Consider the following 25067-nt stretch of genomic DNA (forward strand, 5'->3'; position numbering starts at 1 on the left):
ACCCCCCCCATTGGGCCCCCCCCCCCCCCCCACCCTGCCCTGGTCTCTCCTCCCCCAACCCTTTCCCTCTCTCCTCTCTTCCCTCCATCTGGACCCTTCTTTCCTCCCCCCTCCCTGCCTCCCTCTCTCTCCATCTGGCCCCTTCTTTTCTCCCTCCATCCTCCTCTTTTTTCCCTACCCCCTACCATTCTCTGAGCCCCCCCACCATATTCTACCCCCCATCTTCTTGGCTTCTCTTTTCACCCCTATGTTTTCATCCCCCCAGCCCCTCTTCTAAGACTCTGTTCTTCTATTTTCCTTGATATTTTCCTCATCTCTCAGCTCCCACCTCCAAATTATTTCTGCAGCTCTTCCCCCAAGCCTATCCTTCTATCTTCCCACCCTTTCTGGCAGTGTTTCCCCTTCATCATTTTTCCCTCAGCCCCCTTCAAAGCCTGTTTCCTGGCCCCTCGGGCCCCTATCTACCCCTATCCTCTGGCGCCCAACCTCTCCTTCTCCACTGCTCCCATCCCTGCCTTCCCGGTCCTCCTCTCTCCCTCCATTTCAGCTGCTCCCCTCCCTGGCCCTAGCTCTGCTCCCCCCACCCCCCGCCCCTGCCCCTCCCCCTCGTGCCCCCCCCCCACTGGCCCTCCCCCTCCCCTCAACCACGTACCTCTGAAGGGGGCATAGGACATCGCGGGGATGCTCCCCCGATGGATGGAGGCTCGAGACCTGCTCATCAGGCCTGGGGGGGAGGGGGCGGGGGGACGGGGGAGAAAGAGAAGAGAGAAAGAGGGGGAGAGAGAGGGGGAGAAGGAGGAGGAGGTGGAGGAGGAGGAGGAGGAGAGAGGAGGAGAGAGGAGCGGAGAGGAGCAGAGAGGAGGAGAGAGGAGGAGGAGGAGGAGAATAGGAGCCAACAGCAGCAGCGGCAGCCGGGAGAGAGAGAGAGGGGGGCGGGGGAGCGAGCAAGAGGAGAGAGCAGGAGGAGGAGGAGAGAGAGAGAGAGACTCTGCAGCCCCCACCCCTACTCAGCGAGAACCAGAGAGAGAGAGAGACCCCTAACTCAAAAACACACCAGAGAGAGAGAGCAGTTCTAAAGATGCAGACCCGAGACCCTGAGACCGAGAGACCCCAGACCCAGAGAAAGATACCTTGCTACCCCCTGGGAGTTAATCTGAGGCACAAACCCAAAATCTAGAGGAAAAGAGACCCGAATTTCAGAAAAAAAAGACCCCAGACTCTCCCCTGAGAGAGGGATCAAAGGTCAGAATCTGAGCGTCCAGTCTCAAAAAGGTTCTCCACAGCCACAGAAATCTTAGACTCCAGACTCAGATGGTGATTTCAGGCACCAAGACCTGAGATGGAGACTCAGAGAAAAGGATGAGACCCAGATTCAGAAGAACCTAGACCTGGAATTAGGTCTGAGAGAACTCAGATCCAGAGAGAGGTATCAGAGACCCCGGTCTTAGATCTCAGAAAAAAGAAACTGCAGACTCAGAGACAGAGACACGCCAGACCTGGGGGGGTGGGGGGTAAGGAGAGAAGGGAGAGAGAGAAGAGACACTCAGCTAGCCCAGAGATGGAGAACTCAGAAACCCCAAACACATCAAGAAGAGTTTGAAAGACCTCAGAGAGAGACTGATTGCAGACACAGAAACCCCCCAAACAAAAAGGAAACTCCATCCTGAGAAAGATCCCAAGGCAAATCCTGAAAGACCCCACAGAGCTCCATCTCAGAGACAAACTCCAAACCCAAAGCAGGGATCTCAGGGAGATCCGAACCCCAGAGAGGCAGCTATGAGAGAACACTGACATCAGCCTGGTCACACCCACCCAACAGACTGGAGACCCCAGACCCTGGGGGGATACTGGGTAAGGGGAGTGGCAAGAGCCTTTTTCTCTGCTGCCTCCCCCCACCTGTCTCTCCTCTCATTGGCCCCTCTCTCCATTTTTGGGTCACAGGATGTGCTTGGGCCCCAGGGAGGTTATGTAGGGCAGGTCCTGGCTCCTGGGGGGATGGGTTAATGGAAGGAGACCCAAGGCTGAGAGGTAGACCAGTCCTGGAGAGTCAAATAGGAAGGGTGTAAGGGACAAAAGGACCATGACTACTTCCTGGTGTCCTCTCCATATCTCTAACCTGCAGCTCTCATGTGCCCCCACCTCCTCAATTCACAGTCTCTAGTTTTGGGGTTTCAGTTAAGAAGGCTGAGGCGCCCTCAGCCCCTCTGTCCCATTTACAGGGTCTCACTCTGTCCTTTTAAAATGCATCTTTCTTCACCTAGCCTTCGTCTTGCCAAGCCCATGCCTGCCTAATCACTTCCCTCTACCCAGGGACAGCTGGCTTCTCCTCAGATCATCACTGTTCATTCCCAAACCCAAGCATCTGTCAGTCCTAACCAAAATGGCAGGGGGCGCTCTCTTCGCCCCCCGAGGTTCAATCTGCTCAGACCCTCCCACTCCTTAAGGCCTCGGGAACAGGGCAGGGGCTGTCACTGGGCACATTCTGGGGGTTAAGTATGATTCCCCACTCCACAACCTGACGCATCGAGTCTGCGGGGTCTCCAGCCCCCCTTTCCTAGCGCCAGCTCTCTCATCACGTGGCCTGCGGGGCTGGCCTGTGATTGGCCTCTTCGCGTCGCTCATTCAGGTCCCGCTGCCTGAGGGGCCCGGTCCCCTCACGTGACAGTGGAAAACGCCGCAGGAGCTCTCCTCAGCCCGCAATTGGCCGTTTCCGGTTTACACGGAAGCGAGCATGCCATTTCTGTGCACGTCTGCAGATCCGGCTGTCGATTGGTCAGATTTCCCCTGCGCTCCTCCCTCAACAGGAGGCGGGGCAAGCCGGGCCACGTGAGGGCCGGGATTGGCTGGCTCTGGAGGCGCGGGGTAGTCCGGTTTCCACTGTCACGTGGTGTGCGCTGTTTTCTTATCACGTGGCTGCTGCCCAGGTAAGAAGAGGTCGCTGTTCCTGGGTTTGGGGGCCTTTCTCGGCGTTACGTGTGGCTTTTGATATTCAACCCTCCTCCTCCAGCATAGGCTGCATGCGGCGGGGGCGGGCTTCCGCAATCCTGCTCGGCGGAGGGGTGAGTGGCCGGCCCCGCCCCTTCCGGTCCTTGAAGCCGCGACCACCACCTGCGCCCACATCCCAGTGGTTGGCCCCTCAGGAGGCAGTGAAAAGAGAGTCTTTGCCTTAAATTTTCCAGGTTTCTTTCCGACCTTCAGGGACCTTTTCCTTTGGTGTGCAAAAGAGGGAGGGCAGAATCTGAGTATCTACCCAAGCCAAAGGTTCCTGGGATGCAGTTTCCTGGGGGGATTTGTGGGGAGACACCGAATTCACCTCCTGCTCTCAGGCCGCTCTGCTCCTGTCGCTTCTTTGGATGCCAGTGCTGCTGCCTGGGGCCTCCCGCCTTCTGTTGCTACCCCGAGCCCTGCTGTCCATGGCTTCAGGAAGCCCCCCGTCCCAGCCCTCGCAGGCCTCGGGCTCTGGCTATGTTCCCGGCTCCGTCTCTGCAGCCTTCGTCACCTGCCCCAACGAGAAGGTTGCCAAGGAGATCGCCAGGTGGGGACCTCAGTGTGAAGCAGGGAAGAATGATCATGAAGGGAGAGTTGGGGGTGGGCGAGAACAGTGCCCGCCCGCTGCTTCCTGCCTGCTCCGGCTTGGGAAGCCTGTCTCTGGGCTGCCAGTGCACAAATCCGGGTCATGGGGCGCTCTGAATGGGGCTGTCTCTTCACCTTCAGGGCTGTAGTGGAGAAGCACCTGGCAGCCTGCGTCAACCTCATCCCTAAGATTACATCCATGTGAGTCATAGGAGTTGGGGGGTTAAGCTAACTCTAGGGGCTGACTGGCAGTCTTTTTCCTTGATGGAAATCTTTTCTCCCACAACACTCTCTCCCTGACCTTTTCAGCTATGAGTGGAAAGGAAAGATTGAGGAGGACAGTGAGGTGCTGATGGTGAGAAACATTCCCCCACCCAACAAAACGTCAATTGGCTGACCCCTTTGACCCTATCCCTCACCTGATCCTGAAATCCATCACCCCCACCCCTTGATTCAACCATGTCTGTCTTCACCCCTTAGATGATTAAAACCCAAAGTTCCTTGGTTCCAGCTTTGACAGATTTTGTTCGGTGAGAACTTGGAGATGGGTTGGGGGGAGGGTGTATACTGTGTGGTGGGACTTGCTGGGCAGTCTGAGGGGGTGGGCTCCTTTGGGTAAGTCTTTGAGTGATCGCCCCCATCTTTTTCACAGTTCTGTGCACCCTTATGAAGTGGCCGAGGTGATTGCATTGCCTGTGGAGCAGGGGAACATCCCATACCTGAATTGGGTGCGCCAGGTGACAGTTATTTCTGACTCCAGCACAGTCCAACCATGATGAGCCCTGTTCCTGCCATGTTCCCCTCATACACTTCAGTGCCCTCTGACTTCCAGGTGATGGCACCCTAATAAATCCTATCTTTGGTTCTTGCTGCCTTTTGCCTTTTTCCTTGTCACATATGGAAATTTGGTTGGGAAAATTAGTCTAGTCCTATCTTTCACAATGACTCAGGGATGCTGGATTTGTTTATTTATCTTTATTTTAATCATACAGAGTCTGGGATCCTTTATCATTCCCCCCTCCCCCCTCAGTCTCCATCCCCAGGGGTTAAATAATTTTAAAAAATATTTAAAAAGCTGTAACAAAATAACATCAAAGGAAATGGGAAGAGGGATGGGGGAAGGGTCAGGAATCATGAAGGGAGTAGAGAAGAGAGAGCCTCTTCCCCAGCCCCCCACCTGGATTCCAGCCTGGGCAGCAGGGAGAATGACCCCCTACCTCCCCAGGTACATCCCAGCTGTAGGTGAGGTCAGAGGTCAGGGTATGAAAGTGCCGGTGTGTGTGAATGGGGAGGTGGACAGAGGCAGGCTGTTCAGAAGATGCCCCCACCTCCCCACTCAACCAGGTACTGCACAGAGCCATCAGGCCGTACTCTCCGAGCAAGGACCCGGACGGGGTCCCCTCGGGACAGGTAGCCAACCCCACCTCGGACTCCTCCCCCAGTCCCAGGAGACAAACTACGGCACAAAGGAGAAGGGGGAGCTGAGCGTCTAGGAAGACCTGGGGAGGAGGCTGGGACTGAGGAAGATGAGGCAGTCATCGAGTGGGGGGCACTTTTAGGGATGTCTGTGGGGAAACCAATGTGAAGTTCCAGGGGTGACCTAGGGAAAGAGGGCAATTGTGAGTCCAGATGCAGATGAAGACTGACCAGAAGTGATGCCCCATGTGGATCAGAGGAATGAAGAAATGGACAGACACTGAGAACTTAAGAACACAGAGGTGAAGAGGGGTGTGACAGGTAAAGGGGTAGAATCTCACCTGTCTGGGGGTTCACCATCCCCAGAGGTCCCTGCGGTGCTGGCAGAGGGGTGGAAGGAAGCGAACATCCGGATGGGACTGCTGGGGTTGGGGAGGGGGAAAGTCAGGACCTGAGGCAGGGGAACAGACCCTCTCCCCGTGAGAAGGGCAGAGCTCAAACACTACCCCAAGGAACCCCCATCCCCAGAATACTGGGGATCAGACACTGGTTCTAGAAGTCTCTCTAAGATAAGAAGTGGGAAGCCAAGGGCGAGAGGGAAAAGAATTTGGGGTGAGAAAGTCCAGAGGATATAGATAGTTGGAGGGGAGGTTCCAAGGGAGCACATCTGGTTGGGTGTAGGAGCACTCACCTGGGCAGGCAGCGGGCATCTGTGGGCCGGAAGTTGTAGCCGCTGCTGCCCTGGTAACTCTGGTTAGGGCTGGGGGGTGGTGGAGACACTGAGGCCTGGAAGAAGGAGCAAAGGACTGAGAGAGAATCCTTGATTGCTTCCCACACCGCCATTTGCCCCATGGCGTTCCCTCTGCCCCTGTACCTGCAGTGCCCTCTGCAGACGAGCCCGCTCCCTCTGCTCCTGGGGCTCGGGCTGATTGCGCACTGCTGAGGGTGGCCCCAGCTCCTCCATTTTCCCCTTCTGCCTCCTCCTCAGGGGCTCTGGCTCCGGCCTCCGGCGCTTCCCCAGGGGACGTGAGACCCCTCCCCCAGGGCCCTGCCCTGAAGGGAAGCTGTAAGAGGCCTCCTTATCCCCCCAGCCCCCTCCCGGACACCCCAAAGACCTCCCCATCTCCATACATATACCCCCAGATTATACCCCATCCCCCCTGGACCAGTGACCTGGTGGGGGCTCCATCTCCAGTAGGGGGCTCCACAGGGGGAGGGATCCGAGCATGGAGACCAAACAAGCATTTCCTCTTCTTAATCTCCCTCCCTGAAATGAAACTGGGGTGAGGAGAGAAATGATATAGGGTCAGTGCTATAGAAAAAGACCCCTCTTATGCCATCATTCAGTCCTTTTCAGAGATGATCCAGGTAGCTTGCGGCCCCTCCCCTCCTAGGCTTCCACATCCACATCTCCATCTCTTTCTGAGCCTCCTTCCAACTCACCGGTCCTTGTGGCTGTTGAGAGCAGACAGGAGCTTGGAAGAACGTTCTCCCTTGGGGGTGTCTGAGAGCTGCGGGCGAGGAAGGAAAATGGGGTCAGGAAAGCAGTCAACCCTCCCTTCCCCTTTTCTTCACATCTCCCTGTTCCACCCTAACCCCCAAAGCTTCATAACCCTTACCTCCCCAAGGAGCAAACTGTCCCAATTCTCAGAGGTGAAGGGGAGGATCTCACGGTCAAAATCAAAGTATTTTTTCTTACAGCAAACACTGAGGTGATAGAGGACAAGATGGGCTACATCCACCCTGCAGAAACATTGAGTTGTCAAGGTCGTGGAAGCATTACAAAAGCCAAGGGAGTCCCGAGGTAGGAGGTTGGGGCATGTAGGGTGAAATACTGGGGGTGCTGAGAGAGGAGTTAGCTTGAGGTCATGCCCAATCCAGCTCACCAGCGAAGCTGTAGTCTCCTGACCTTCTCAGGGCCCCCCCGACACACACAGCATTCAAACTCATAGAACCTGGACGTGAGCAAGAGGGAGAGAACATACCTTATGTGGGAGACCATACCATTGCCATGAAGGACTCACAAGCAAGGACGGGGTGAACAGGTGGGGAAGGCTTCAGAGGTGGGGAAGAGAAGGGATCTGAGAGGGTGGAGCAGAGCAGGAGGGCTCCCTGGGCTCCTAGCGAGTCTGGCCTGGTCTCACCTGTCCCCATAGAGGAGGGGCTTGCTCAGACACTGGGTACAGGCCTCGTGGAACCACTGCAGGCAGCTCCGGCACTGCAGCATTTTCAGGTTCCACCTGAGGGGGACACAGGACTAGTGACCTCCAGACACTCCCCCCTTAACTGCCCCAAACCCTGCTCACCACCTACTTCCACCCCATTCAGCACCCCTCACCGTTTTTTCTCCTTCACCCCCTAGGATTTCCCTCTGCCACCACCACATTACTCATTCCTTAACCCTCTGCCTCTGATTACTCACTCCCCAGGGCCACCACAGTAACAGTAGCTCTGTTGCCGGTTGCTCAGATGTCCAGCGTCCCAGTCCAGCCCCTTTAGCCCGTATGGCAGAGAGAGTTTCATGCCCAGCATGGCCCGGGCATAGGGGCCCTTCTTCAGCGCACCCCCCCTCTGCAGAGACAGAACAGGTGGGCCACCTCAGGGGAGTGAGGAAAGGCTTGGGAGAGGATGTGAGTGGGAGGCTCCCACAGGAAGGTGCCTTTACCTTGGTGGCGATGGCAAAAACGCACTGGCGGCAGACCCAGGATGTGCCCTCTCCCTCTCCAGGGGCTGGGGCCCTTGGAACGTGGCAGTCCTGGTGATAAGCTGAATAATGATAATATTGATGGTAGACCACTTATTACAACCTGTACATGTATTACAGCCTTATTTTCAACCTGCGTGTGCTAGGTATTGGGACAGGAAGAGTCTTATCCGTCCCACTTAATCCTTGACCATGGTCCTGCTGGGCTCTGTGTATAACCATTATCTTACAGGTAAGGGAACTGAGGTTCCTACAGGTTTAGGGTCTTGCCCAAGGTCATACGATTACAAAAGGGTGTATTTGAACCATCCTCTGCCTGCAGAGCTCACACATCCCGATTCCATGGCTGCCTCTGCCTGTGCTGGAAAGGAGTGAGGTTACATGGTTGAGGAGACTGGCAAGAGCAGTGGCCTGGGGACCGGTGCTGGAGTGAAGGGTCAGAAGTAGTCTGGAAGGACCAGGGCAAGCTGGACCATTCACGTGTCCTCCTGTCTCACCATGGCGACACTTCTCACAGCTGACCAGCCGGTTCCCAGGGACCACAGTCTCAGAGCGACAGACACAGCAGAGGAGTTCCTCCCCAGGGAGAGCAGCTGTGAAGGAACAGTGTCAGGGGGTTTGTCTGTCAGCCCCTCTCTGTCCCCGAGCCAGGTTTCTGTTTTCCGGGGAGGTACACTCTCAGGCCTCTAGGGTCTCACCAGGGCTAATGTCTTTCCATAGAACCAGGAACTGGGAGTCATCCTCAAACTGGACCAGACACACCTCCCGAGCACTGTCCACCTGGAATGGATGAGCACAGAGGATGAAACAAGAACCAGAACTAGATAAGCGGAATGGGGAAAAGGTGACAGGTCAGAGGTCAAAGGTCTTACCTTCTTGATGGTCCCCAAGTATAGCAGCCCATCCGTCCATCTGGCCAGCACATCTTGACCCTCCCAAAGTCGAGGCCTGGGGCCTGAGGTGGGAGCAGGGGAAGCTGGGTCCCAAAGTGGGGGGGCACCAGAGCGGCTCAGCCGGGGGGGCTGTGCCATTGCATCCTGGGGGGGCCTAGTCAGAAGAGGGATGGGAGGAGGAGGTTATGAATGCTGAGAGACTGGCCATGTTTTCTCTGGCTATGTTTCTCTCAAGGGCTCAAGCGGCTGCGCCCCTAGTCTTCAAATCCCTGAGACACCCAGATAGGAAACCACTCCGCACCCCTCACGAGCTTTTTGACTCCTGCTCTTCCAACTCCAGTGACTAGCTCTCCTTTCCCTAACCACCCCCCCAACCTAGTTCTCTAGATTCCCAGCTTACAGAGCTCCCCTGGGATATTATATCCTGGTCTTGAGATTTTAGCAGAAACGATGGTTGCAGAAGCAAAGGTTACCGCTCAGTTTCTACTGTCACCTTCTCTTGCTGTTTAGAGGTATCATAATTGGGGTGCTGTCACCCACAGATGTGTTTTGGGAGCTTTTCTGGAGAGGTTTTCCAGAGTAGAAACGGCTGCCTCCCTGGGCCTGCGTGTCTCATTCAGAACAATCGTCCTGATGCCAGGTTATGTCAGGTCACCCTCAAATTCGGGGCTCCCTGCCCCCGGGTTAGATAACTTCCCTGAGTGCCCCGGGAGGGGGGCGTGTCCCCGTCCCGGTCTCTACTCCCCACGACGGCGAGTCCGAGAGGGGACTTGAGTCGGCCCAGCCGGACCCGATGCCAGGGCGGCGAGGCTCTCCCGCCCGCGCCCTGCGCGCCGACCCCCGGCTCCCTGCCCCCCCACGGGCGCCTCCCGCCGCCTCCTTACCAGTGACAGCTGGGGCCGCCGAGAGCCGAGCAGAGGCAGACGTGGGGGACCGAGGCGAACCCCCCGCGCGGGGAGGGCACGCCTGGGCGTCGTGGGGCGTGCAGGCAGAGGCCGGGGGGTCCCCAGGCCCAGCCCCTCCGTCCCGGCGGCTCTGGGGCGTATGACGCAGCAGCCAAAGCAGCAGCAGCGGCAGGAGGAGGCGGCGGGGGAAAGGAGGGGAGGGGAGGGGAGGGGAGGGACAAACCGGCTCGGGCGGAGGGTGGTGGGAGGGGAGGACTGGGGGGAAGGAGGAGCCGGGGGGGCGGGCACCACCTCACCCCACCTCCCTCACCTCCAACAGGCCTGGAGGGCGCCGAGCGTGCGGCTGCCTCTCCGCGGCTGGGGCTGGCGGGCGGGCGGACCCGGCGGGAGAGGGAATCCCCGCAGCCCCTTCCTCCGAAGGGACACCCGCCCTCGGGGCAGGAGGGAATCCCCCCTCCCGGCCGCCCGCCTCCCGACTGGCCCCCACCCCATGCCACATCCGTTAACTGCCCCCCCAACCTCCACAGTCACCTCAAGCCCCGCCCCCCGGCCCCAGTTCACGACCCCGCCCTCCATTCACCCTTCCCATTGCCCCCGCCACGCCCTCCTCCCTCGAGTGCCCCGCCCCCTCCCGCCCTCCCCGTGGCAAGTCGTCCCCCCACCACTGCCGCGCTTCTGCGCACGCGTGACCCCTCCCGCGCGCGGCACCTGGGAGCGCTGAGCCCCGCCCTCATGGGGCGGCGGCCGTTGGCGGTTGGCGCGAGGGAGTCGGCGGGCTGCGTCCCGCCCCGCGCTTCCAGGGCGGGGGCACAGGCCCCGAGGTTACTACCGAGGCGGTGACGCCACCCAGAGCCAGCCAATGGGCAGCGGGCGGGGCCGGCCCTGGCGGTTCGAACGGGAAGGCAGGGAAAGGGCGGGAGAAGAGAGCCAGCGGTTTGTGGGACGGCGCGCGCGCGGGCCCCGCCCCTGGGCCTGGGTGCCCCGCTTCCCACCCTCGCCGAAGCAGCGTGCCTGCCCGGGGCGGGGGTGGCCGGGGCAAGGGGGACGCACAACCAGTGACTGGAGGGCTGTGGATGGCTAGTGTGCACACCTCCTGGATACGGACGACGGGGAGGGTAGGGGAGCTGAAGGCCACCCAGGCGCCAGGGGACGGCCCGTCCGGGAGACAAGCCGAAGCCCTCGCCCTGCGAAACACACAAATGCTTGGCCGACCCAGACAGACTCACAGTCCCCATGTTTACAGATATGAAAAATATCTCCCTTCTTGGGCAACAGCTAATACAATCTTTATTTTTTAAAAAACAACAAAAAACTTCATTTGATAAGCCCAGGTAACACAGCAACCCCTCCCAATAAAGCATCCCTCAGCCGCCCCCCTCCCCCCTGCACAGAGGATCTGGATCTGTCTTCATTTCCTGTTGGCCTGAGCAGTGCCAATCACACACTGGTTCACCTGTGGGCAGGAGATTTAGACAGAATAAAAAAGTTTTTAGAGTAACCAACAGAATAGTTTTCCCAAGATCTCCTCCCAACCCCCACGATTAGGGCTGCCCTCAGAGAATACTGAAATAAGGGCTCTGGAAGGAGGTTCAGGCTGGCCTCAGCTATGGTGAGTTCTGCTGTGCCCATTAGGCATACAGGGTCTGGAAGAGGTGAAAAGGCCTGAGAAGGGATGGAAGCCCCGCAGGAGCAGAGAGGAGGAAAGAAGGCTCTTTGGAAAATGAATGGTTCCAAGTCCACGGCAGGAAATGTACAAGAAGAATCTAGAATAAAGATTACTGGGGACCTCTCTAAAGGACACAGGAACCAACTTGAAGGCGCTCCCACTGGCCAAAGATGTGACAATTTGAGCGTCAGAAAGAACAACTACTGCAAAGGATATCTATCAAATACACAGGCATCTGTAAAATGATCCCCCCAGATAAAAATTCACCGGTTACCTTTTTGGAAGTTGCCAGGATATAAACTTATAATACTGAAAATTGATAAAGAATCCAGCATTTCTCCTGCCTTTCCTATAGGGACTGAATTTCAGAATAACCAAATAGATGGCAAGGGGAAGTTCTTTACAAAAAAAATCATGACTAATAAATGTAGAACAATTTGAAAATCACCATTTTAAAACTCCCTGGTAAAATAACAGATCTAGGTATGATCATTGTTTGATAAAATCACTAGGTGAAAAAGTCAACAGGGAGTTTTAAAATGGACAGATCAGACTGACAACACCCAAATCCAATGATCAATTTTTATATCATTAAAACTAGAACAACCAGCTCTTAGGTGCCTCCTGATATGATGCAATAGAAAGTGCATTGCACCATCTAAGTTTTCTTGCCAAAAAATTTGAACCTGACTCAGCTCTAATCAAGCCCCCAAATCTAACTACCAGATAATAAAAATTAGGGATAATAGAGGAAGCAACCAACTGAAATCCAGAAGGTGGTATATTTTATAGGGTAAATGACCCTACTTCTTCAACAAATAAATGCCATAAAAGGGGTGGGGTTTTTATACATTTAAGTTTCTCGTAGAGACAATTTCAACCAAATGAAATGGGCGGCCCTTGCTTAAATCCTAATTGGAACAAACCTAACATATAAAAGACATTTCTAAGACAATCAAGTGAAATTGAACGTAAACCGGGTATTAGAGGATATGAAAGAGTTCAAGTTGTTGGGTGTTAATGATGTTGATATAACTTTAACTGAACTTGCAAGACAGCAAGAGAAATCCTGCTCAAAGTAGAAGCCGAGGGCAGGGTGCGGAGGTGGCTGTTTCCACGGCAGCCACCGGGGCTGAAGCCCAGGAGCAGCAGGGCTCACCGGCAGAGACCTGGACAAAGCCAGGGCTATCGCAGGGCTATCCCCTCAGGAAGATGGGTAACCAGAGGAAAAAATCACCCTCCGGAGGCAGACACTAAAGAACTTTCTGACTTAACTCTAGTGGAGGGAGCATAAGTCTCCTAGAAAATTCATGGCGATGGCCACGGCTAACCCTCGTGTGGTTTGAAGGCTGAATTCACACTGTTTGGAATGGTCTGAAAAACCTCTAAGTCTCCTTTGATCAGCAATCCCATTTCAAGGAATCTCTCCCTAGTTAGATGCGACTAAAGAAATACAAAATGACATGTGTACAAGATTAGCCAATGTGGCCTTGTCTGTAATAGAAAAATGGTGGAAACAATCCCAGTGTCCAGGAGAGGGAACTGTAGATAAACTTTGGTGCAACCACACAGTGGAGCCCTAGGCAGAGGTAAAGGGATGATGTCTGTGTGCTGTTGAGGAGTAATCCTGGGGCTATCTTGTGAATCAAAACCGCATATGTATGAGAGACAGAGGATGAGAGATGTCTTTTATATGAGGAGAGGAATGAGCACGTGCATATTGCTTGTATTTGCAAAAAGAAACACTGGAAGGATAAGTAAAATGATAAATGATAGAAATGACTACATCTCCTAGGACAGGAAGGGAGGATGGGGTGGATAGGGGTGATGGTAAAACTTCATTTGTTGTGTTTAGCTTTCTATTAGTTTTGACCTTTTAACTACCTATTTTTAAAAACTTAATTAAAAATCCCCAAAGCCAATAGGTAAAAAATGGATCCAAGTGAGTAATGCCCCAGATGCCTGGCAAATATAAATCCTTTCTAGATGAATGTGCTCCCTAGCCTAAAGGACAGAAGGGGTTGGGATGGAGAAGCCCACAGGCACCCAGGGGTCCTGACACGGCCCGGGCTTGGAGGTAACCGCACCTTGGAGGCAAAGCGAAGGGAGTTGAGGGACTCGGAGACATTCTCTTCTAGCGGGGAAATGTTCACAAACATGAGCCTGTGGAGAGAGGAAAGGGGGCCAAACTCCAGCATCAGTGGCTGGGTGGAGCCTGGACCAGGTCTCCACTGTTTTCTGTTTCCCACCCTGACCCCAACATCACAGTTTCCACCTGACGCCTTCCACCTGCCCCATCACTCACATCTTAGCGCTGCCGCCCAGAGAGTTCTGCAGCAGGTAGGTGAGCTTGCTGTTCCGGTAAGGCACGTGGGACTCCTAGAGAATTGACGGGGACAGATGATTAGGATAGGACAGAGTTCAGCATGGCCAGCCTCAACCTATCCCCAGGTCCCACCTGCCCCCACCCCATTCCCACCTTGTTGCTCAAGGCCATGATGACCAGCCCCAGGGTGGACAGGCTGCTGTTAATGGCCTGTGTTTCCCGAAGGCGTTCCCGCTCGCCAGGGCCAAGGGCTAAGCCAGGGTCTAGCCGCTCGCTCCCGGCCAGGTCCACAAGACTGAGGGGGGCCCCGCACTGCAGGCCTCGTGCAGCATGCTCCCCAGAGATCTGCAGCTGGAACACACTGTGACTGCGTGATGACCGCTCGTTCTGGGCTGTGCGGGCTACAGCCCGGTTCTGGCGGGCCAGATGGAGCAGGGCCTCCACCTGGGGATGGGGAGCAGCAAGGGGCAAAGGAAGGCAAGAAGTCAGTACACAGCAATGTCAAGTACAGCAATGAACAAGAGTCAGCACCTGCCCGCTTGGATCTTTCTTTCTAGCCAGTGAAGAGATAAAATAAATTAGTAAAATGCACAGTATGTCTCAGAGTACTAAGGAGTAAAATAAAACAGAAAAATAAAGAGCGGGTGAGGGTTGCAATTTTAGACAGGATGGCCAGGGACGGCCGAGAGTGTGGCTGGCAGGCTGAGGAACAGCCAGGAGGCCGGAATGGCTGGAGTGAATTGGGCAAGGAGAGTAGTAGGAAATGAAACCTGAGATGCAATGGGCAAAGGGCCAGCGCCACGCCCCCTCCAGCAGATGCATCGCTCCTCTCCACTCCCTGGTTCTATTAAGGAAGATCTACCTTACAGCCCACCAGCCAAAACAGAATGTGGCAATCTATCCTCACACCTCACCCTTCCTTCATCCTTCAACTTTCTCATGTTCCCTTCTCCATCCAACTCCATCTTGTGTCACCCTGCCCACTTCCCCCATTTTCCAATCCCAATGCCCATCAGTGCTTACCTCTTTCTCACAGGAGACAGGAACATATCGGGCATTGGTGACAGTAAGCTCCTCGCTCCCTGGCCCTGCCCGGCGAATCTCGCACTCACCCCCCTGGCCCTTCCGTGTCCCAGTGGCCAGCAGGTCTCGGACAGTCTCATTGTAGATCTCTACGTAGCTTGCCACAAAGCTGTAGGTCCAGCCCTGGCCACCCAGCTCCTGAGCGATGGAGAAGAGGTGCCGCAGGGCCCGAGGGATCAGCCCCTCCACCTGGGGGTCTCCCCCAGGCCCACCCTCCATTGTGAAAGTCTTGCCGCTGCCTGTCTGGCCGTAGGCAAAGATGCATACTGGGTAGCCATCCAAGGCTGACTGGACAAGCATGGCAATCTCCTCAAACACTTCGTCTTGTCCACTCCCTGGTGGGAACACCCGGTCAAAGGAGAAGTCATGGCGGGTAGGGGGGGGCTGGTGCCCCACTCAGGGTCCCACGCCGCTCATCAGACCGGGAGAGGCTGAGACGGGTTGGAAGGTCAGAGGGCCCACCAGGGCCGGAGGGAAACAGGAGGAAGCCAGGGGATGGGGTAGGCTCCCCTGGAAGGACAGGGCGGACCCGGCAGAATACTCGGATGTTGCCTTTGAGTTCCTGGAGCTGGTTGTGTAGTCGTCGACGCTCCATCTCTAGCCCATGGAGACGTTCTCCTCGCTCAGCCAGTAAGGCCGCCTGGGCCACAGTTTCCTGACGTAGAGATGCCACCTCCGCTTGACTGCCTGACAGAGCTGCTTCTGATGTCTGCAGCCTCCTCTGCCCAGAACAGAAGACACACAAAGGGTGAGATGCAACCAAGAAGAATAAGTCATGATAGCGTGGGGGCAGGAGTTGGGGCAGTCCCTGTCCCCAGGGACTTTACAGCCTGGTAAAGAAAGAGATAAGAAAATAGGAATCATGGTGCTAGAATAGAGAGTGCTATGGGAATATCCAGAAGGGGCAGAAGGAAGATGATATCTAGGCTGACACCCATAATTCTAGGCGTAAACCAAGGGAAGGACGGATTACAGAAGGAACGCTCCACAAAGAAGGAAGCACATATGCAAAATGCTCTGCAGAGAGAACTGAGCCATTTGAGAGACTGTAAGTAATTCAATCTAGTTGGTGCACACCAAGGAGTCAAACGGATGTGAGAAGAGGGAGAGAGAATGCATGGGGATTTTTATTCGAGAAAGAGAGAAGGGCAGAGAGGAGCAGGGGAGACACAGATCCCGGGGGAGCTATGAAAACAGAGTCAAGGAGAGGGAGAAGTGGGGCAGAAAACAAGAGAGAGTCAGGAGCGGGCTGGGCTGGAGAAGGGTAGAGGACAGAAGGGTACTGTGGAAGAGAGGTGGTCAGGGATTCTAAGCCCAAAGCGACTTCAGGGTAACCTGGAAAGGAGGGTCAGCATCTGGGGAGAAGCTGGCCTTTACCTCCTGCTCCTCCAGCCGGGTAGCCAGTCCCCTCCGCTCCTCCTGCAATCCCAACTGCTCTTTCTGGAGCTCTTGTACCAAGCTCTCCTGCGTGCCTAGCCGCTCTTCCAGCTCCAGGACACGGGCACTCAGGTTCCCCAGCTCCTGTTGGCCCTGCTCAGCCTGGGCCTGTACCCTGGCCAACTCCCCTTCCAGTGTCCTGCGCTCTGCCCCCAGGACTGTGGCCTGCTGCTGGGCCTCCCTGAGCTGGTCCCGCAGCTGTTGGTTCTCCTGGTCCAGCGTCTGAGTCCTCTCACGGTAGCATTTCAGCTCTGCGGTTAGGTCACATAACTGACCCTTTAAGTCCCAGGCCGGACGTTTGCTGGGTTTCTTCCCCACCAGCATGGAAGGAGCAGCTGCTGCTAAGATGGGCACAGAAAGGATAAAGGTCAGGAAGTCTTGGCTCTCTGTCTCTCCTCCCTCCTAGCCTTTAGGGCCTCCACACCTGATGCTACATCTCCTTCCCCTCGAGACAGGGAAGAGACCAATTGGATTTTTCTGGTACTCACCCCCTCCTCTTCCCTATCCCAGCCTCTCACCCAATGATTATGTTTGTCACCTACTGCCAGGCTTCTGGGCAGGAACAGCAGCAGGGCCTGGCTTCTGATTCTTCAACACTATGGGATTGGGGAATCGACATAAGGAATTACAGCACCAGTGTCCTTCCAACTCCATCATTCTCCCTTAACATATGCCCCCAAATCCCTTCTTGGCCCCAGCTCTTACGCGCTATTACCTGTGGCAATAGCTGTGGAACATCGGGGTCCTGTCTTCTTGGGAACTTTTGGTGCTGTTAGGAGATGGAGAGAGGAAAAGGCAGAGCGATCACTCTCAGGTTCTCCTGTACTCTGGCTGGCCAGGGGCAGAGGAGCTGCTTTTTCTAAGGATCAGAAATAAGATAACTTCCCTCTTCCCCTAAGTCTGGCCAGCTCCTAAAGATACCCTTCTGAGGACCAGAAATTACTCAACATGCCAAGAAACAAGTTGGACTAAGGTAAGCAAAAAAGAGCACGGGGGCAGAATCAGGTATAAAGTGTGCTACCATTTGTATAAAAGAATGTCGAGGAACATGTCCATATTTGCTTGAGTACCCACAGAACAGCCCTAGAAGGACACACAGCTGCCCCTGGGGAGGGAACTTGGTGGCAGGGGACAGGGTAGGAGGGAGACTTCTCACTGTATAACAACCTTTATGCTGTTGGAATTTGGAAACAAGTGAAACTTATTACCTATTCAAAATAAGCTAAAATTGAAATAAAAGAAATAACTGAGCTCAAGAGCACTGGACTTCCGTGTCCTTGGCCTCTGGCCACCCCTAGAGCCCACCTGCGGTCTGGCCTTGTGTCTGTGGCACTGTGGTGAGGGCTGGTGCTCTGGGGCGGGATGTGGCAATTTTGGGCGCTGTGCCCAGGCCTCGTGTCCTTTTCTGGGGAAAGACAAGGATGGGGTCCACAGTTACTCTCCCTGATTGGTTTACACTCTCTCACACACACACTCAGGTACATGTACAGCCTTCCAAACCCAGCTCACCTTCTCAGGCTCCAAGGCATCCTCCATCTGGTCAGGCCCCCTCTTAAATCTGCTTCCTGGGAGAGGCAGCCGGGAAGGGGCCTTGACCAGGGGTCTCTTCACCTCTATGTTCCCCTTCACTTCCAACAAGGGTGACCTCTGCTGGGAAAAGAGAGACCCTTAAGAAAAGACCCTAGAGCCCACATGTCCTAAGAACTCCCTTTTTTGGCTTCCTGGCCTGATTCTCAACATCACCACCAACAAGCTTTAACTGAGTACCTCTTGTGCCACAAACTGGAGCTCACAGATTATGTGCCAGCCAAAAAGCGTGAAGAAAAGTGGGACATAATGCAAAAGTGGGAGCAATCTCTAAGGGAAAAGCTGGCTGGACATTGGACTTCAGCTAACTTTAAGGGCAGTACCGAAACAAGCAGAGAGATGGACACCCCTTAGAAGGCAAAACCCCAAACATGCACATGGTGTGGCTGGGAAACCAATAGGACCTTTTAGCTACAGCTGAGAATCATAAATAAGGGAGAGAGTGGAAGATAGATAAGGCTGAACACTGTGGGAGACTGTGGGAGGAGCAGGTAACATGTATTAGGAACTGTTTTAAATGCTTTGTCTGTATCGACTTACTCAATCCTCACAGCAGCCCACTAAGGAGGTGCTATTATTAGTCTCATTTTGCAGATGAGGGAAAGAAGGCACTGAAAGGTAAAACAGCTTGTCTAAGGTCATCAGCGAGTAAGAGGCAGAGCAGGGTTAGAATCTAGACAGTCTGGTTCTGGAGGCCATGGTTTTAACCATTAGAGCACACTGCCTCGTAGGTCTTTGATGCCAAGCTAGGGAAGAGTTTAGGCTTTAGCCCGGCATATTGGCTCCCTGGAGAGCCAGATACAGTTTCTGATCAGGCACGTGAAAAATACACAAAAGAGCCTATTATAAAGAATAATAATGAGTTGTAAGTAGACAGACTTGCATGGGGACAACCAGGAAGTAGCTTGACCAGTTTGGAGACGACCAAAGTACAGGTATGAGGTGGCGGCAGTGGGAAAGAAAGAGAGATTCCCCTCCTCTAAGCAGCCCAATTCAGTGTCTTGGGATTACGCCCACCCCACAGTTACTCCCACACAGGGTGACCAACCATTCTGGTTTGCCCAGGACTCGGGGGTTTCTTGGGATACAGGACTTTCAGTGCGAAAACCAGTCATTCCTATGCAAACCGGGACGACTGGTCACCCTACTCCTATGCCATCATCAGGAAAGCACCATGGATAGATCAGCTTCTGACTTTCACTGCAGGCAACTTTTAACTCCAAGGCCAGTCTCTCTCTGCCTTCAGTTTAGTGCATTCATTCAATATTTACTAAGTGCCTGTGTGTGCCAGGAAACGATCTGAGTTCTGGAGTAACAGATGTAGTCCCTGCCCTCAGGATGCTCATGGGACAGTGAGGAAGAGAAGCATTTAAAGAGATGATTAAAACTTTAGCGAGTGCTATCACAAACAGAGTCCAGAGGAGGGGGTGGGCATCCAGTTTAGATGGGGAGAGTGTCCGAGAACACTTCTAAAAGGTACTTTGATGCCAAGCTTGAGGATGAAAAAGCGCTGGCTTGATTGGCTTGAGCTGAGGAAGAGCATTCCAGGAAGAAAGTAAGGAGGGATGCAGGTAAGGAATGACAAACTGTTCTATTCAGCTGAACACAGGGATGTGCATGGAAAGTGGGGAGATGAGAACAGAAGCAGAAGGGAAAAGATTGTGGCGCTCACTATCCCATGACAACGAGTCTGCGATTGACTAAGGGCAAGAGGGACCCTGATGATTTTTAGTCAGGAGAGTAATATGACTAGATCTGTACTGAAAACATGAACTGTAAGGTGAAAGATGAACGGAAGTAGAAGATAAAGGGTGTCATGGGCAGAGAGACTGCATCATTCCCTCATTCCTCCATTCGACAAGGACTCCTTGCACTAAGATTTGTTGAAAGACTGCTCTGTACCAGACGTGCTAGGTGCTGGGGTGACAGTAAGGAGCACAGAGCCCCTGCCTTCCCAGAGCTTACTTTCGAGGGCAGCCTCTCCAAACTGGGGTACCACAGGAGAATTAAGCTCTACAGAAAATGATCCATTTTCTCAATTCTCCCGAGAATGTATAAGCTCTTACTATTCTAGGTGCCTAAGAGAGCAGTTAATTGTTGACACAAAGGATGCCTTAGGGCATTAGAGCTTACCTCTCACGGAACTCAAGTTGAAGGGACTGTTCTAAGAGTTTGAGGGCTAAGGAGAAATCCATCTCACAGAAGGCCAGGATGAAGAGGAGGGGCTGGATTACATGAAACCAAGTACTGACCTAACTGGGGGCTGGCCTGGGGGAGGGAGAAAGAGGGCCGGCAGCAGGGGAAACACAGGAGTCCAGGCTGACTCCAGGATGCCTGCCACGGCTCCAGCGACCAAGATCACAGGAAGACGAGCTGGTTTTGTTTTTTGTTTTTTAAATAAACTTTTCATTTTAAAACAATAATAGATTCACACGCAGTTGTAAGAAATGATACAGAGAGATCCGAGAGTAGGCGAAGGGCTAGTTTCTAAAAGATGCTAAGTTCACCTTTGGGAAAGTGAGTCTGAGCTACCTGTGAGACAATGAGATACAGTCAAGGATGTTCCCTCAGCATCACTATAGAGAAACTGTGAAACGACCTGATACCCTGGTTTTTTAAATTTTAGTTTATTGGTTTATTGTCTTTCCTTACATTAGACTGTGAGCATCGTAAGAAGTTTTGTTCACAACTATATAACCAGAGTGGCGGAATACTTACATAATACTTAATATTTAAACTGTAATACATCCAAACCATTGGTTTCTATACAAATAAAAATGAAAAAGAAAAAGAAGGTGGTATGTTTTTCCTGTCACCTGCAGAAATGTGCACAAGGAATGCTTATTTTAATTTCGTTTAATCAAATGTGGTAGGAAAACCAAATTTTTCTTTAAGTGTTCCAAGGTCCAACACTGGATTTTTTTTTTATAACCCACGCTCTTCATTCTCTCTACACTACCACACTAAAGACCTACCTCCCTAGAATTTGTGTGGGTTCAGAAAATGTGTTCAAAAGTTTGTTCATTCAGGACAACTCCAAAGAGTACAGTACGCATTCCTCTCCCATCTATAAAGCTAGACACAACGACTCCAACTTTCCACAATACACATCTGCACTCAACCTTCTAGAGAACCAGACATTCATCCAACCCCGCCTATCCCCACTTCCCAGAGCAGAGATGAGGCCCTGCTCTAAGGCAACCCCTCCAGGCGTGCATCAAACCCCACCCCCTCACCTCCTCAGGAACAGCACTGGGGCATGCTTCCTTCCCTCCTCTGCACAATCGACTTTCACTCTCTACTGGATCATTCCAGTCAGTACACAACACGTGCTATTATTTCTTCCAACCTAAAAAGAGTTTCTTGACTCTGCTTTCTCTACCAGCTACTACCCTTTTTCTTTGCTGTCCTTTGCAGCAAAACTCCTCCAAAGTGTGTCTATATAGTATTCACTGTGTCCAATTTCTCTCCTAAACCCTTCCCAATCAGGCTTTCTCTCCCACCATCCCACCAAAACTGCTCTCAAGGTCACATGTAACCCTGTGTTGCTAAGTCAATTCTTCATCTTCATGTTTCTTGACTCATCAGCAGCACTGATCGCTCCCACTTCCTTAATACACTTTCTTCATTTAGCTTCCAAGAGACCATCCTCTCTTGGTTTTCCTACCTCACTGGTAGATCCTCCTCATCTCTCCAAACTTTACTGGTGGTCTTTCTACTCTCTATCCACACTCCAGTCCATTCCCATGGCTTTAAAAACCATCCATATTCTGACAACTCCGAAATTTATATCTCCAGCCCAGACCCAGCTCCTCAGTGTATACGGAACTGCCTTCTCAACGTCTCTCCACTTGGAAGTCTAATAAACATGTCAGACTTAATGCATCCAAACTGACCTCCTGATTTCCAACCCCCTTTCAAACTCGCTCCTCTTGCACCTTTCTCCATCTCAGTTGACAGAACTCCATCTTTCGGTTGCTCAAGCCAAAACACCCAAGGTCCTCTGGTCCTCTTACATACCGCACCTAATGTCAGCAAAGTGTGGCTGACTCTATCTTCAAATCTGACCACATGTTACTACTTGCACTGCTACTACCCCGATCCAAGTCACCATCTTCTCTCATCTAGATTATCATATTTCACTGGTTCTCAACTGGGGACGATTTTACATCTGACAATCTCTAGTGACATTTTGATTGTCATGATTAGGTGGGGGTTGCTACTGGTATCCAGTGGGTAGAAACCAAGAATGCTGCTAAACATTGGACAAAGTACAGGACAGCCCGCCACAATAAAACGTCAATAGCATAAAAGTTGAGAGACCCCACCTCATTCCTAACAGTTCTTGTATCTATCCTTGCCCCCCTACAATCTAATCTCAATGCAGCAGCTAGTGATCCTCTTAAATGTAAGACAGATCTTGTCTCTTTGCTTAAAACCATCCAATGATTCCCCACCTCACTCAAAGTCAAAGTCCTCGCAACCACCCCTACAAGAAGCAGTGGGATCAACAACCTCACTCTCCATTATCTGACTTCCCTTCCTCCATCTTTCCCCCTTGCTCGCTCTGTTCCAGCTTTGCTATACATCTCTTTAGGGACTTCTCTAGCAGATTCCCTCTGCCTGGAATGCTCTTCCCTCAGCAGCCACTTGCCTATCTCCCTCACCTCCTTCAAGTCTTTATTCGACTCTCACCTTAAGGGAGCTTACTGAAACCACTCTATCTAACACTCTATCCTGCCCTCCTCCCTCCCTCTTAATCTACTTGAATTTTTCCTTTTCTCCATAGGACTTACCACCTTCTAATAGAGTTATATAATTTATTTATTACATATTGTCTGTCTCCCCATAGAATGGCAGCTCCATGATAGCAGGGATCTCTGTCTTCTTCATTGCCGTATTTACAACTGTGCCTGGCACATACTAGGTGCTTACTAAATATTCGATGAATAAATATGAGAAGGCTTCTACTCTTTTCCCCTATTACATTACACTGCTGTGCTCTTTGGCTGTCAGGATACAATGAATATCTCTTCAGGTTGAAACTTGACTTTCAGTAAATCTGAATGTGAAACACTAGTAAACAGAGGATTCAGGCAGGAGCCCTTTCTGGCACCCGAAGTCAATACACTCTCACTGTCACACACACACATCTCTATCCAATGGAGAGGGGAGGCTGCAGATGGTTGTGGGGTGCAGCAGGGCACCGATAAGAGAAGAAACTAAGTCAACCAGTCTCACTGGGCAGAGATCTCTGCAAAACCTGGGGAAGGAGAGAAAATGAGAGATCCTTCAATTGAGATTACCATTCCCTCTCCCCCCCTTCCTATATCCTGAAGCGGCAGCAATAAGGAGAGAAGAGACGACAGGACATCAGCCGGGATTTGGCTCAGACACCATTTCCCCAGAGGCGGAGTCATCTCCGAACTCCCCCGTCTCAATCACACACTGCAATCGCGGGTTGGAAGGGAGAGACGAGAACGTGTCAGACAAGCCTGAGAATGCCAAATGGGAAATCCTGGAGACACGAACGCGAGGAAGGGCATCAGGGACTCCCTGAAGCTGGGGGCTGGCAGGCAGAGATGCCCTCCGACCTCCTGGGGCTGCTCCCTGCCTTCTCCACTATCCCTGCCTCCCCCTTCCCACCGCGCGGGGGGCACGGACCAGCAGGACCAAGGCTGGCCGGAAGCCGGGGACTGTCAGCATCTGGACGGTCAGCCGTCGTCCCCGCTCCCGGGGGCAGGGGACCCGCGCCGGCCCCTACTCACCTGCGGCTCCATGTCCAGCTCCGTGCCACACGCGTCAAGGGAGCGCAGTAGAGGAGGACAGGGCGCTGGGGCTGCGGGGACCCGCGTTCTCCCGCCTGCTCGCGACGCACAGCACGCGCACTCCGGGCTCCTGTGCCCTCCAGCCCCGCGCCACACCCGCCACTTTTGAATTCCAACGGCCGCCACTCTGCTCTCCTCGCTCCGCACGCAGGAGCCAATCGTCGCCGTCGCCACAGCCGAGGGCCAATCGCAGCGCCCTCCGCCTCCCGAGGCCACACCCCGCCCGGCCGGCGCCGTCCCCTGCCTGCCTCTCCCGAGCCCGGGCGGCAGGCCGGTTACTTACACTTCCGGCTCCACTTTTCCTCCCTCCGGCACCCCGCCGCTAGCAGGAGTCGCGCTCAACTTCCGCTCTGCTCCCGGCCGCCGCGCACGACGTCAGAAAATGCCTCAAACACGCCGCCCGAGCGTAACTGGTGGGGGGGGCGGGGACGCCGGAGGAAAGGCAGCGCGCGTGCGCAAACGAGGGCCGGGCCCGACGCGGAGTGGGACGAGCGCCCCCTCGTGACTTCGGTAGAGAGCGCACTGCTTAGCCGCGATTGGATCGACTTGACTGCGGCTCGCGCGCGGCGACCCCCTGCCGAGTGGAAGTGGTCCCGGAAGTGGGAGCTGGAGCCCCCACGCGGGCGGGAGGGTGGTTGCGTCTGCCCATTCCCTGCTCTTTTTGCCGTTTGTCACGAAACTTAGGGACCTTGGGTACAGTTCAGCGCTCCATGGAACCCCCCACGGTGGGGATTCGAGGCTCAGGGCAGGAGGCTTTTTCTCTGCAGTCCTCTGCCTCGTTGTACCTCCCTTGTACCTGGGCGCTGTTACTGCTGCTGGGGAGCTGGCTTAGGGCTTTCAGAGCCTCGAACCCACAGAGGATTTAGTGCTTCCATTTATGGAGTATTTTATGCTTTTCAGACTAAATGCACATGCATGATCCCCTTTAATAATCGCTAATAATACTACTAATAATTACTGAGCTCTTACTATGTGTCAAGTGCTTTGCATATTTTATCTGCAAGGTAGATGGAGACAAGTTTAGAAAGGTTAAGTAACAAGTACAAGGTTACACTGCTGATTGGGAGTGGGTCTAGATTCCATTAGCTTCAAAATCCAAGCTCTCTCTTGTCATCCCACACTACCGCTAACAATCCTAGTAACAAAAACAACTCCTTACATGTGAAAAATTTACAAAGTGGTTCTACTATGTTTATTCATCTGAGTTTCCAACCAATCCTGGGGGTAGACAGGACAGGCATTTTATTTATGAGACTAAAAGGTAGGGGGCCAAGGGATCTGTCTTGGTGCGTAATTGGAGATTGACAGGATTGGAACTCAAGCCACCTATTTTATAATCCAGTGCTTTAACTTGGATTCAGACCTGCTTGTGGCTGGGAACAGACTGTGGGGAGACGCTTATGGTGTCTGAAAACCCTGTCGTCATCCCAGAACCTGTGCTGTCTTAGGAAACCTACAAAAAGCAGGGGCTTGAAAAGAGGAACAGGAGAAGAGGAGTGAAGGGGGAAACCGGAGAAGACCAACACTTAATGGGTGGGTAAAGAGGGAGAATTGAGATGAGAAACTGAGAAGCAACGTACGTTTATCAGTTAAAAAAACAAACATTAGACTAGGAGAAATATGGACCCGTTAGTACATCAAAGAGGAAA

The 25067-nt window shown here is 53.3% G+C and overlaps 4 protein-coding genes across 21 annotated transcripts in view; 1 reads left to right on the forward strand and 3 right to left on the reverse strand.

Annotated features, from left to right (window-relative positions):
* Window positions 1-2671, reverse strand: part of SYNGAP1 (synaptic Ras GTPase activating protein 1) — a 33692-nt gene extending 31021 nt beyond the window's left edge. For all 12 annotated transcript variants that reach the window (XR_006885457.1, XR_006885458.1, XR_006885460.1 and 9 more), the window contains exon 1: window positions 2516-2671. Coding sequence is in view for 8 of the 12 variants with exons in the window: in XM_046641264.1 (XP_046497220.1) it covers window positions 2516-2573 (58 nt within the window). In the remaining 4 variants the exon portion in view is untranslated. The remainder of the gene's footprint in view (window positions 1-2515) is intronic.
* Window positions 2672-2804: 133 nt separating this feature from the next.
* Window positions 2805-4443, forward strand: CUTA (cutA divalent cation tolerance homolog). Of its 3 annotated transcripts, XM_046640888.1 has the most exons (7): window positions 2821-2924; window positions 3008-3059; window positions 3327-3535; window positions 3715-3774; window positions 3883-3928; window positions 4054-4103; window positions 4226-4443. In XM_046640888.1, the coding sequence occupies exons 2-7, from the start codon at window positions 3018-3020 to the stop codon at window positions 4347-4349; spliced, it is 531 nt and encodes a 176-aa protein (XP_046496844.1). In that variant the 5' UTR covers window positions 2821-2924; window positions 3008-3017; the 3' UTR covers window positions 4350-4443. The 3 variants fall into 3 exon arrangements, with proteins under 3 accessions (XP_046496845.1, XP_046496844.1, XP_046496846.1); XM_046640889.1 differs by lacking the exon at window positions 3008-3059 and having other exon boundaries at window positions 2805-2924; XM_046640890.1 differs by lacking the exons at window positions 2821-2924; window positions 3008-3059 and adding an exon at window positions 3066-3179.
* A 90-nt stretch (window positions 4444-4533) lies between these two features.
* On the reverse strand, window positions 4534-10044 carry PHF1 (PHD finger protein 1). 5 transcript variants are annotated; one of them, XM_046640883.1, is made up of 15 exons: window positions 9471-10044; window positions 8566-8740; window positions 8392-8473; window positions 8191-8286; window positions 7655-7755; window positions 7412-7560; window positions 7134-7229; window positions 6876-6944; window positions 6609-6732; window positions 6433-6500; window positions 6140-6267; window positions 5864-6042; window positions 5681-5775; window positions 5331-5408; window positions 4534-5173 (listed from the first exon to the last, which is right to left on the reverse strand). In XM_046640883.1, the coding sequence occupies exons 2-15, from the start codon at window positions 8722-8724 to the stop codon at window positions 4885-4887; spliced, it is 1713 nt and encodes a 570-aa protein (XP_046496839.1). In that variant the 5' UTR covers window positions 8725-8740; window positions 9471-10044; the 3' UTR covers window positions 4534-4884. The 5 variants fall into 5 exon arrangements, with proteins under 5 accessions (XP_046496839.1, XP_046496838.1, XP_046496841.1 ...); XM_046640882.1 differs by having other exon boundaries at window positions 5331-5411; window positions 9471-10042; XM_046640885.1 differs by having other exon boundaries at window positions 5331-5411; window positions 5864-6053; window positions 6163-6267; window positions 9471-10040.
* Window positions 10045-10772: 728 nt separating this feature from the next.
* KIFC1 (kinesin family member C1) lies at window positions 10773-23623 on the reverse strand. The gene is given in 12 exon segments (XM_046641500.1): window positions 10773-10944; window positions 13245-13320; window positions 13463-13536; window positions 13637-13927; window positions 14507-14947; window positions 14949-15287; window positions 15944-16344; window positions 16546-16599; window positions 16719-16772; window positions 17309-17408; window positions 17513-17653; window positions 23359-23623. Coding segments are annotated over 12 exon segments (2028 nt in total). The 5' UTR covers window positions 23371-23623; the 3' UTR covers window positions 10773-10899.
* Window positions 23624-25067: the final 1444 nt, after the last annotated feature.

This window comes from Equus quagga, chromosome 15 (assembly GCF_021613505.1).
Source record: "Equus quagga isolate Etosha38 chromosome 15, UCLA_HA_Equagga_1.0, whole genome shotgun sequence".
Taxonomy (NCBI): Eukaryota; Metazoa; Chordata; class Mammalia; order Perissodactyla; family Equidae; genus Equus; species Equus quagga.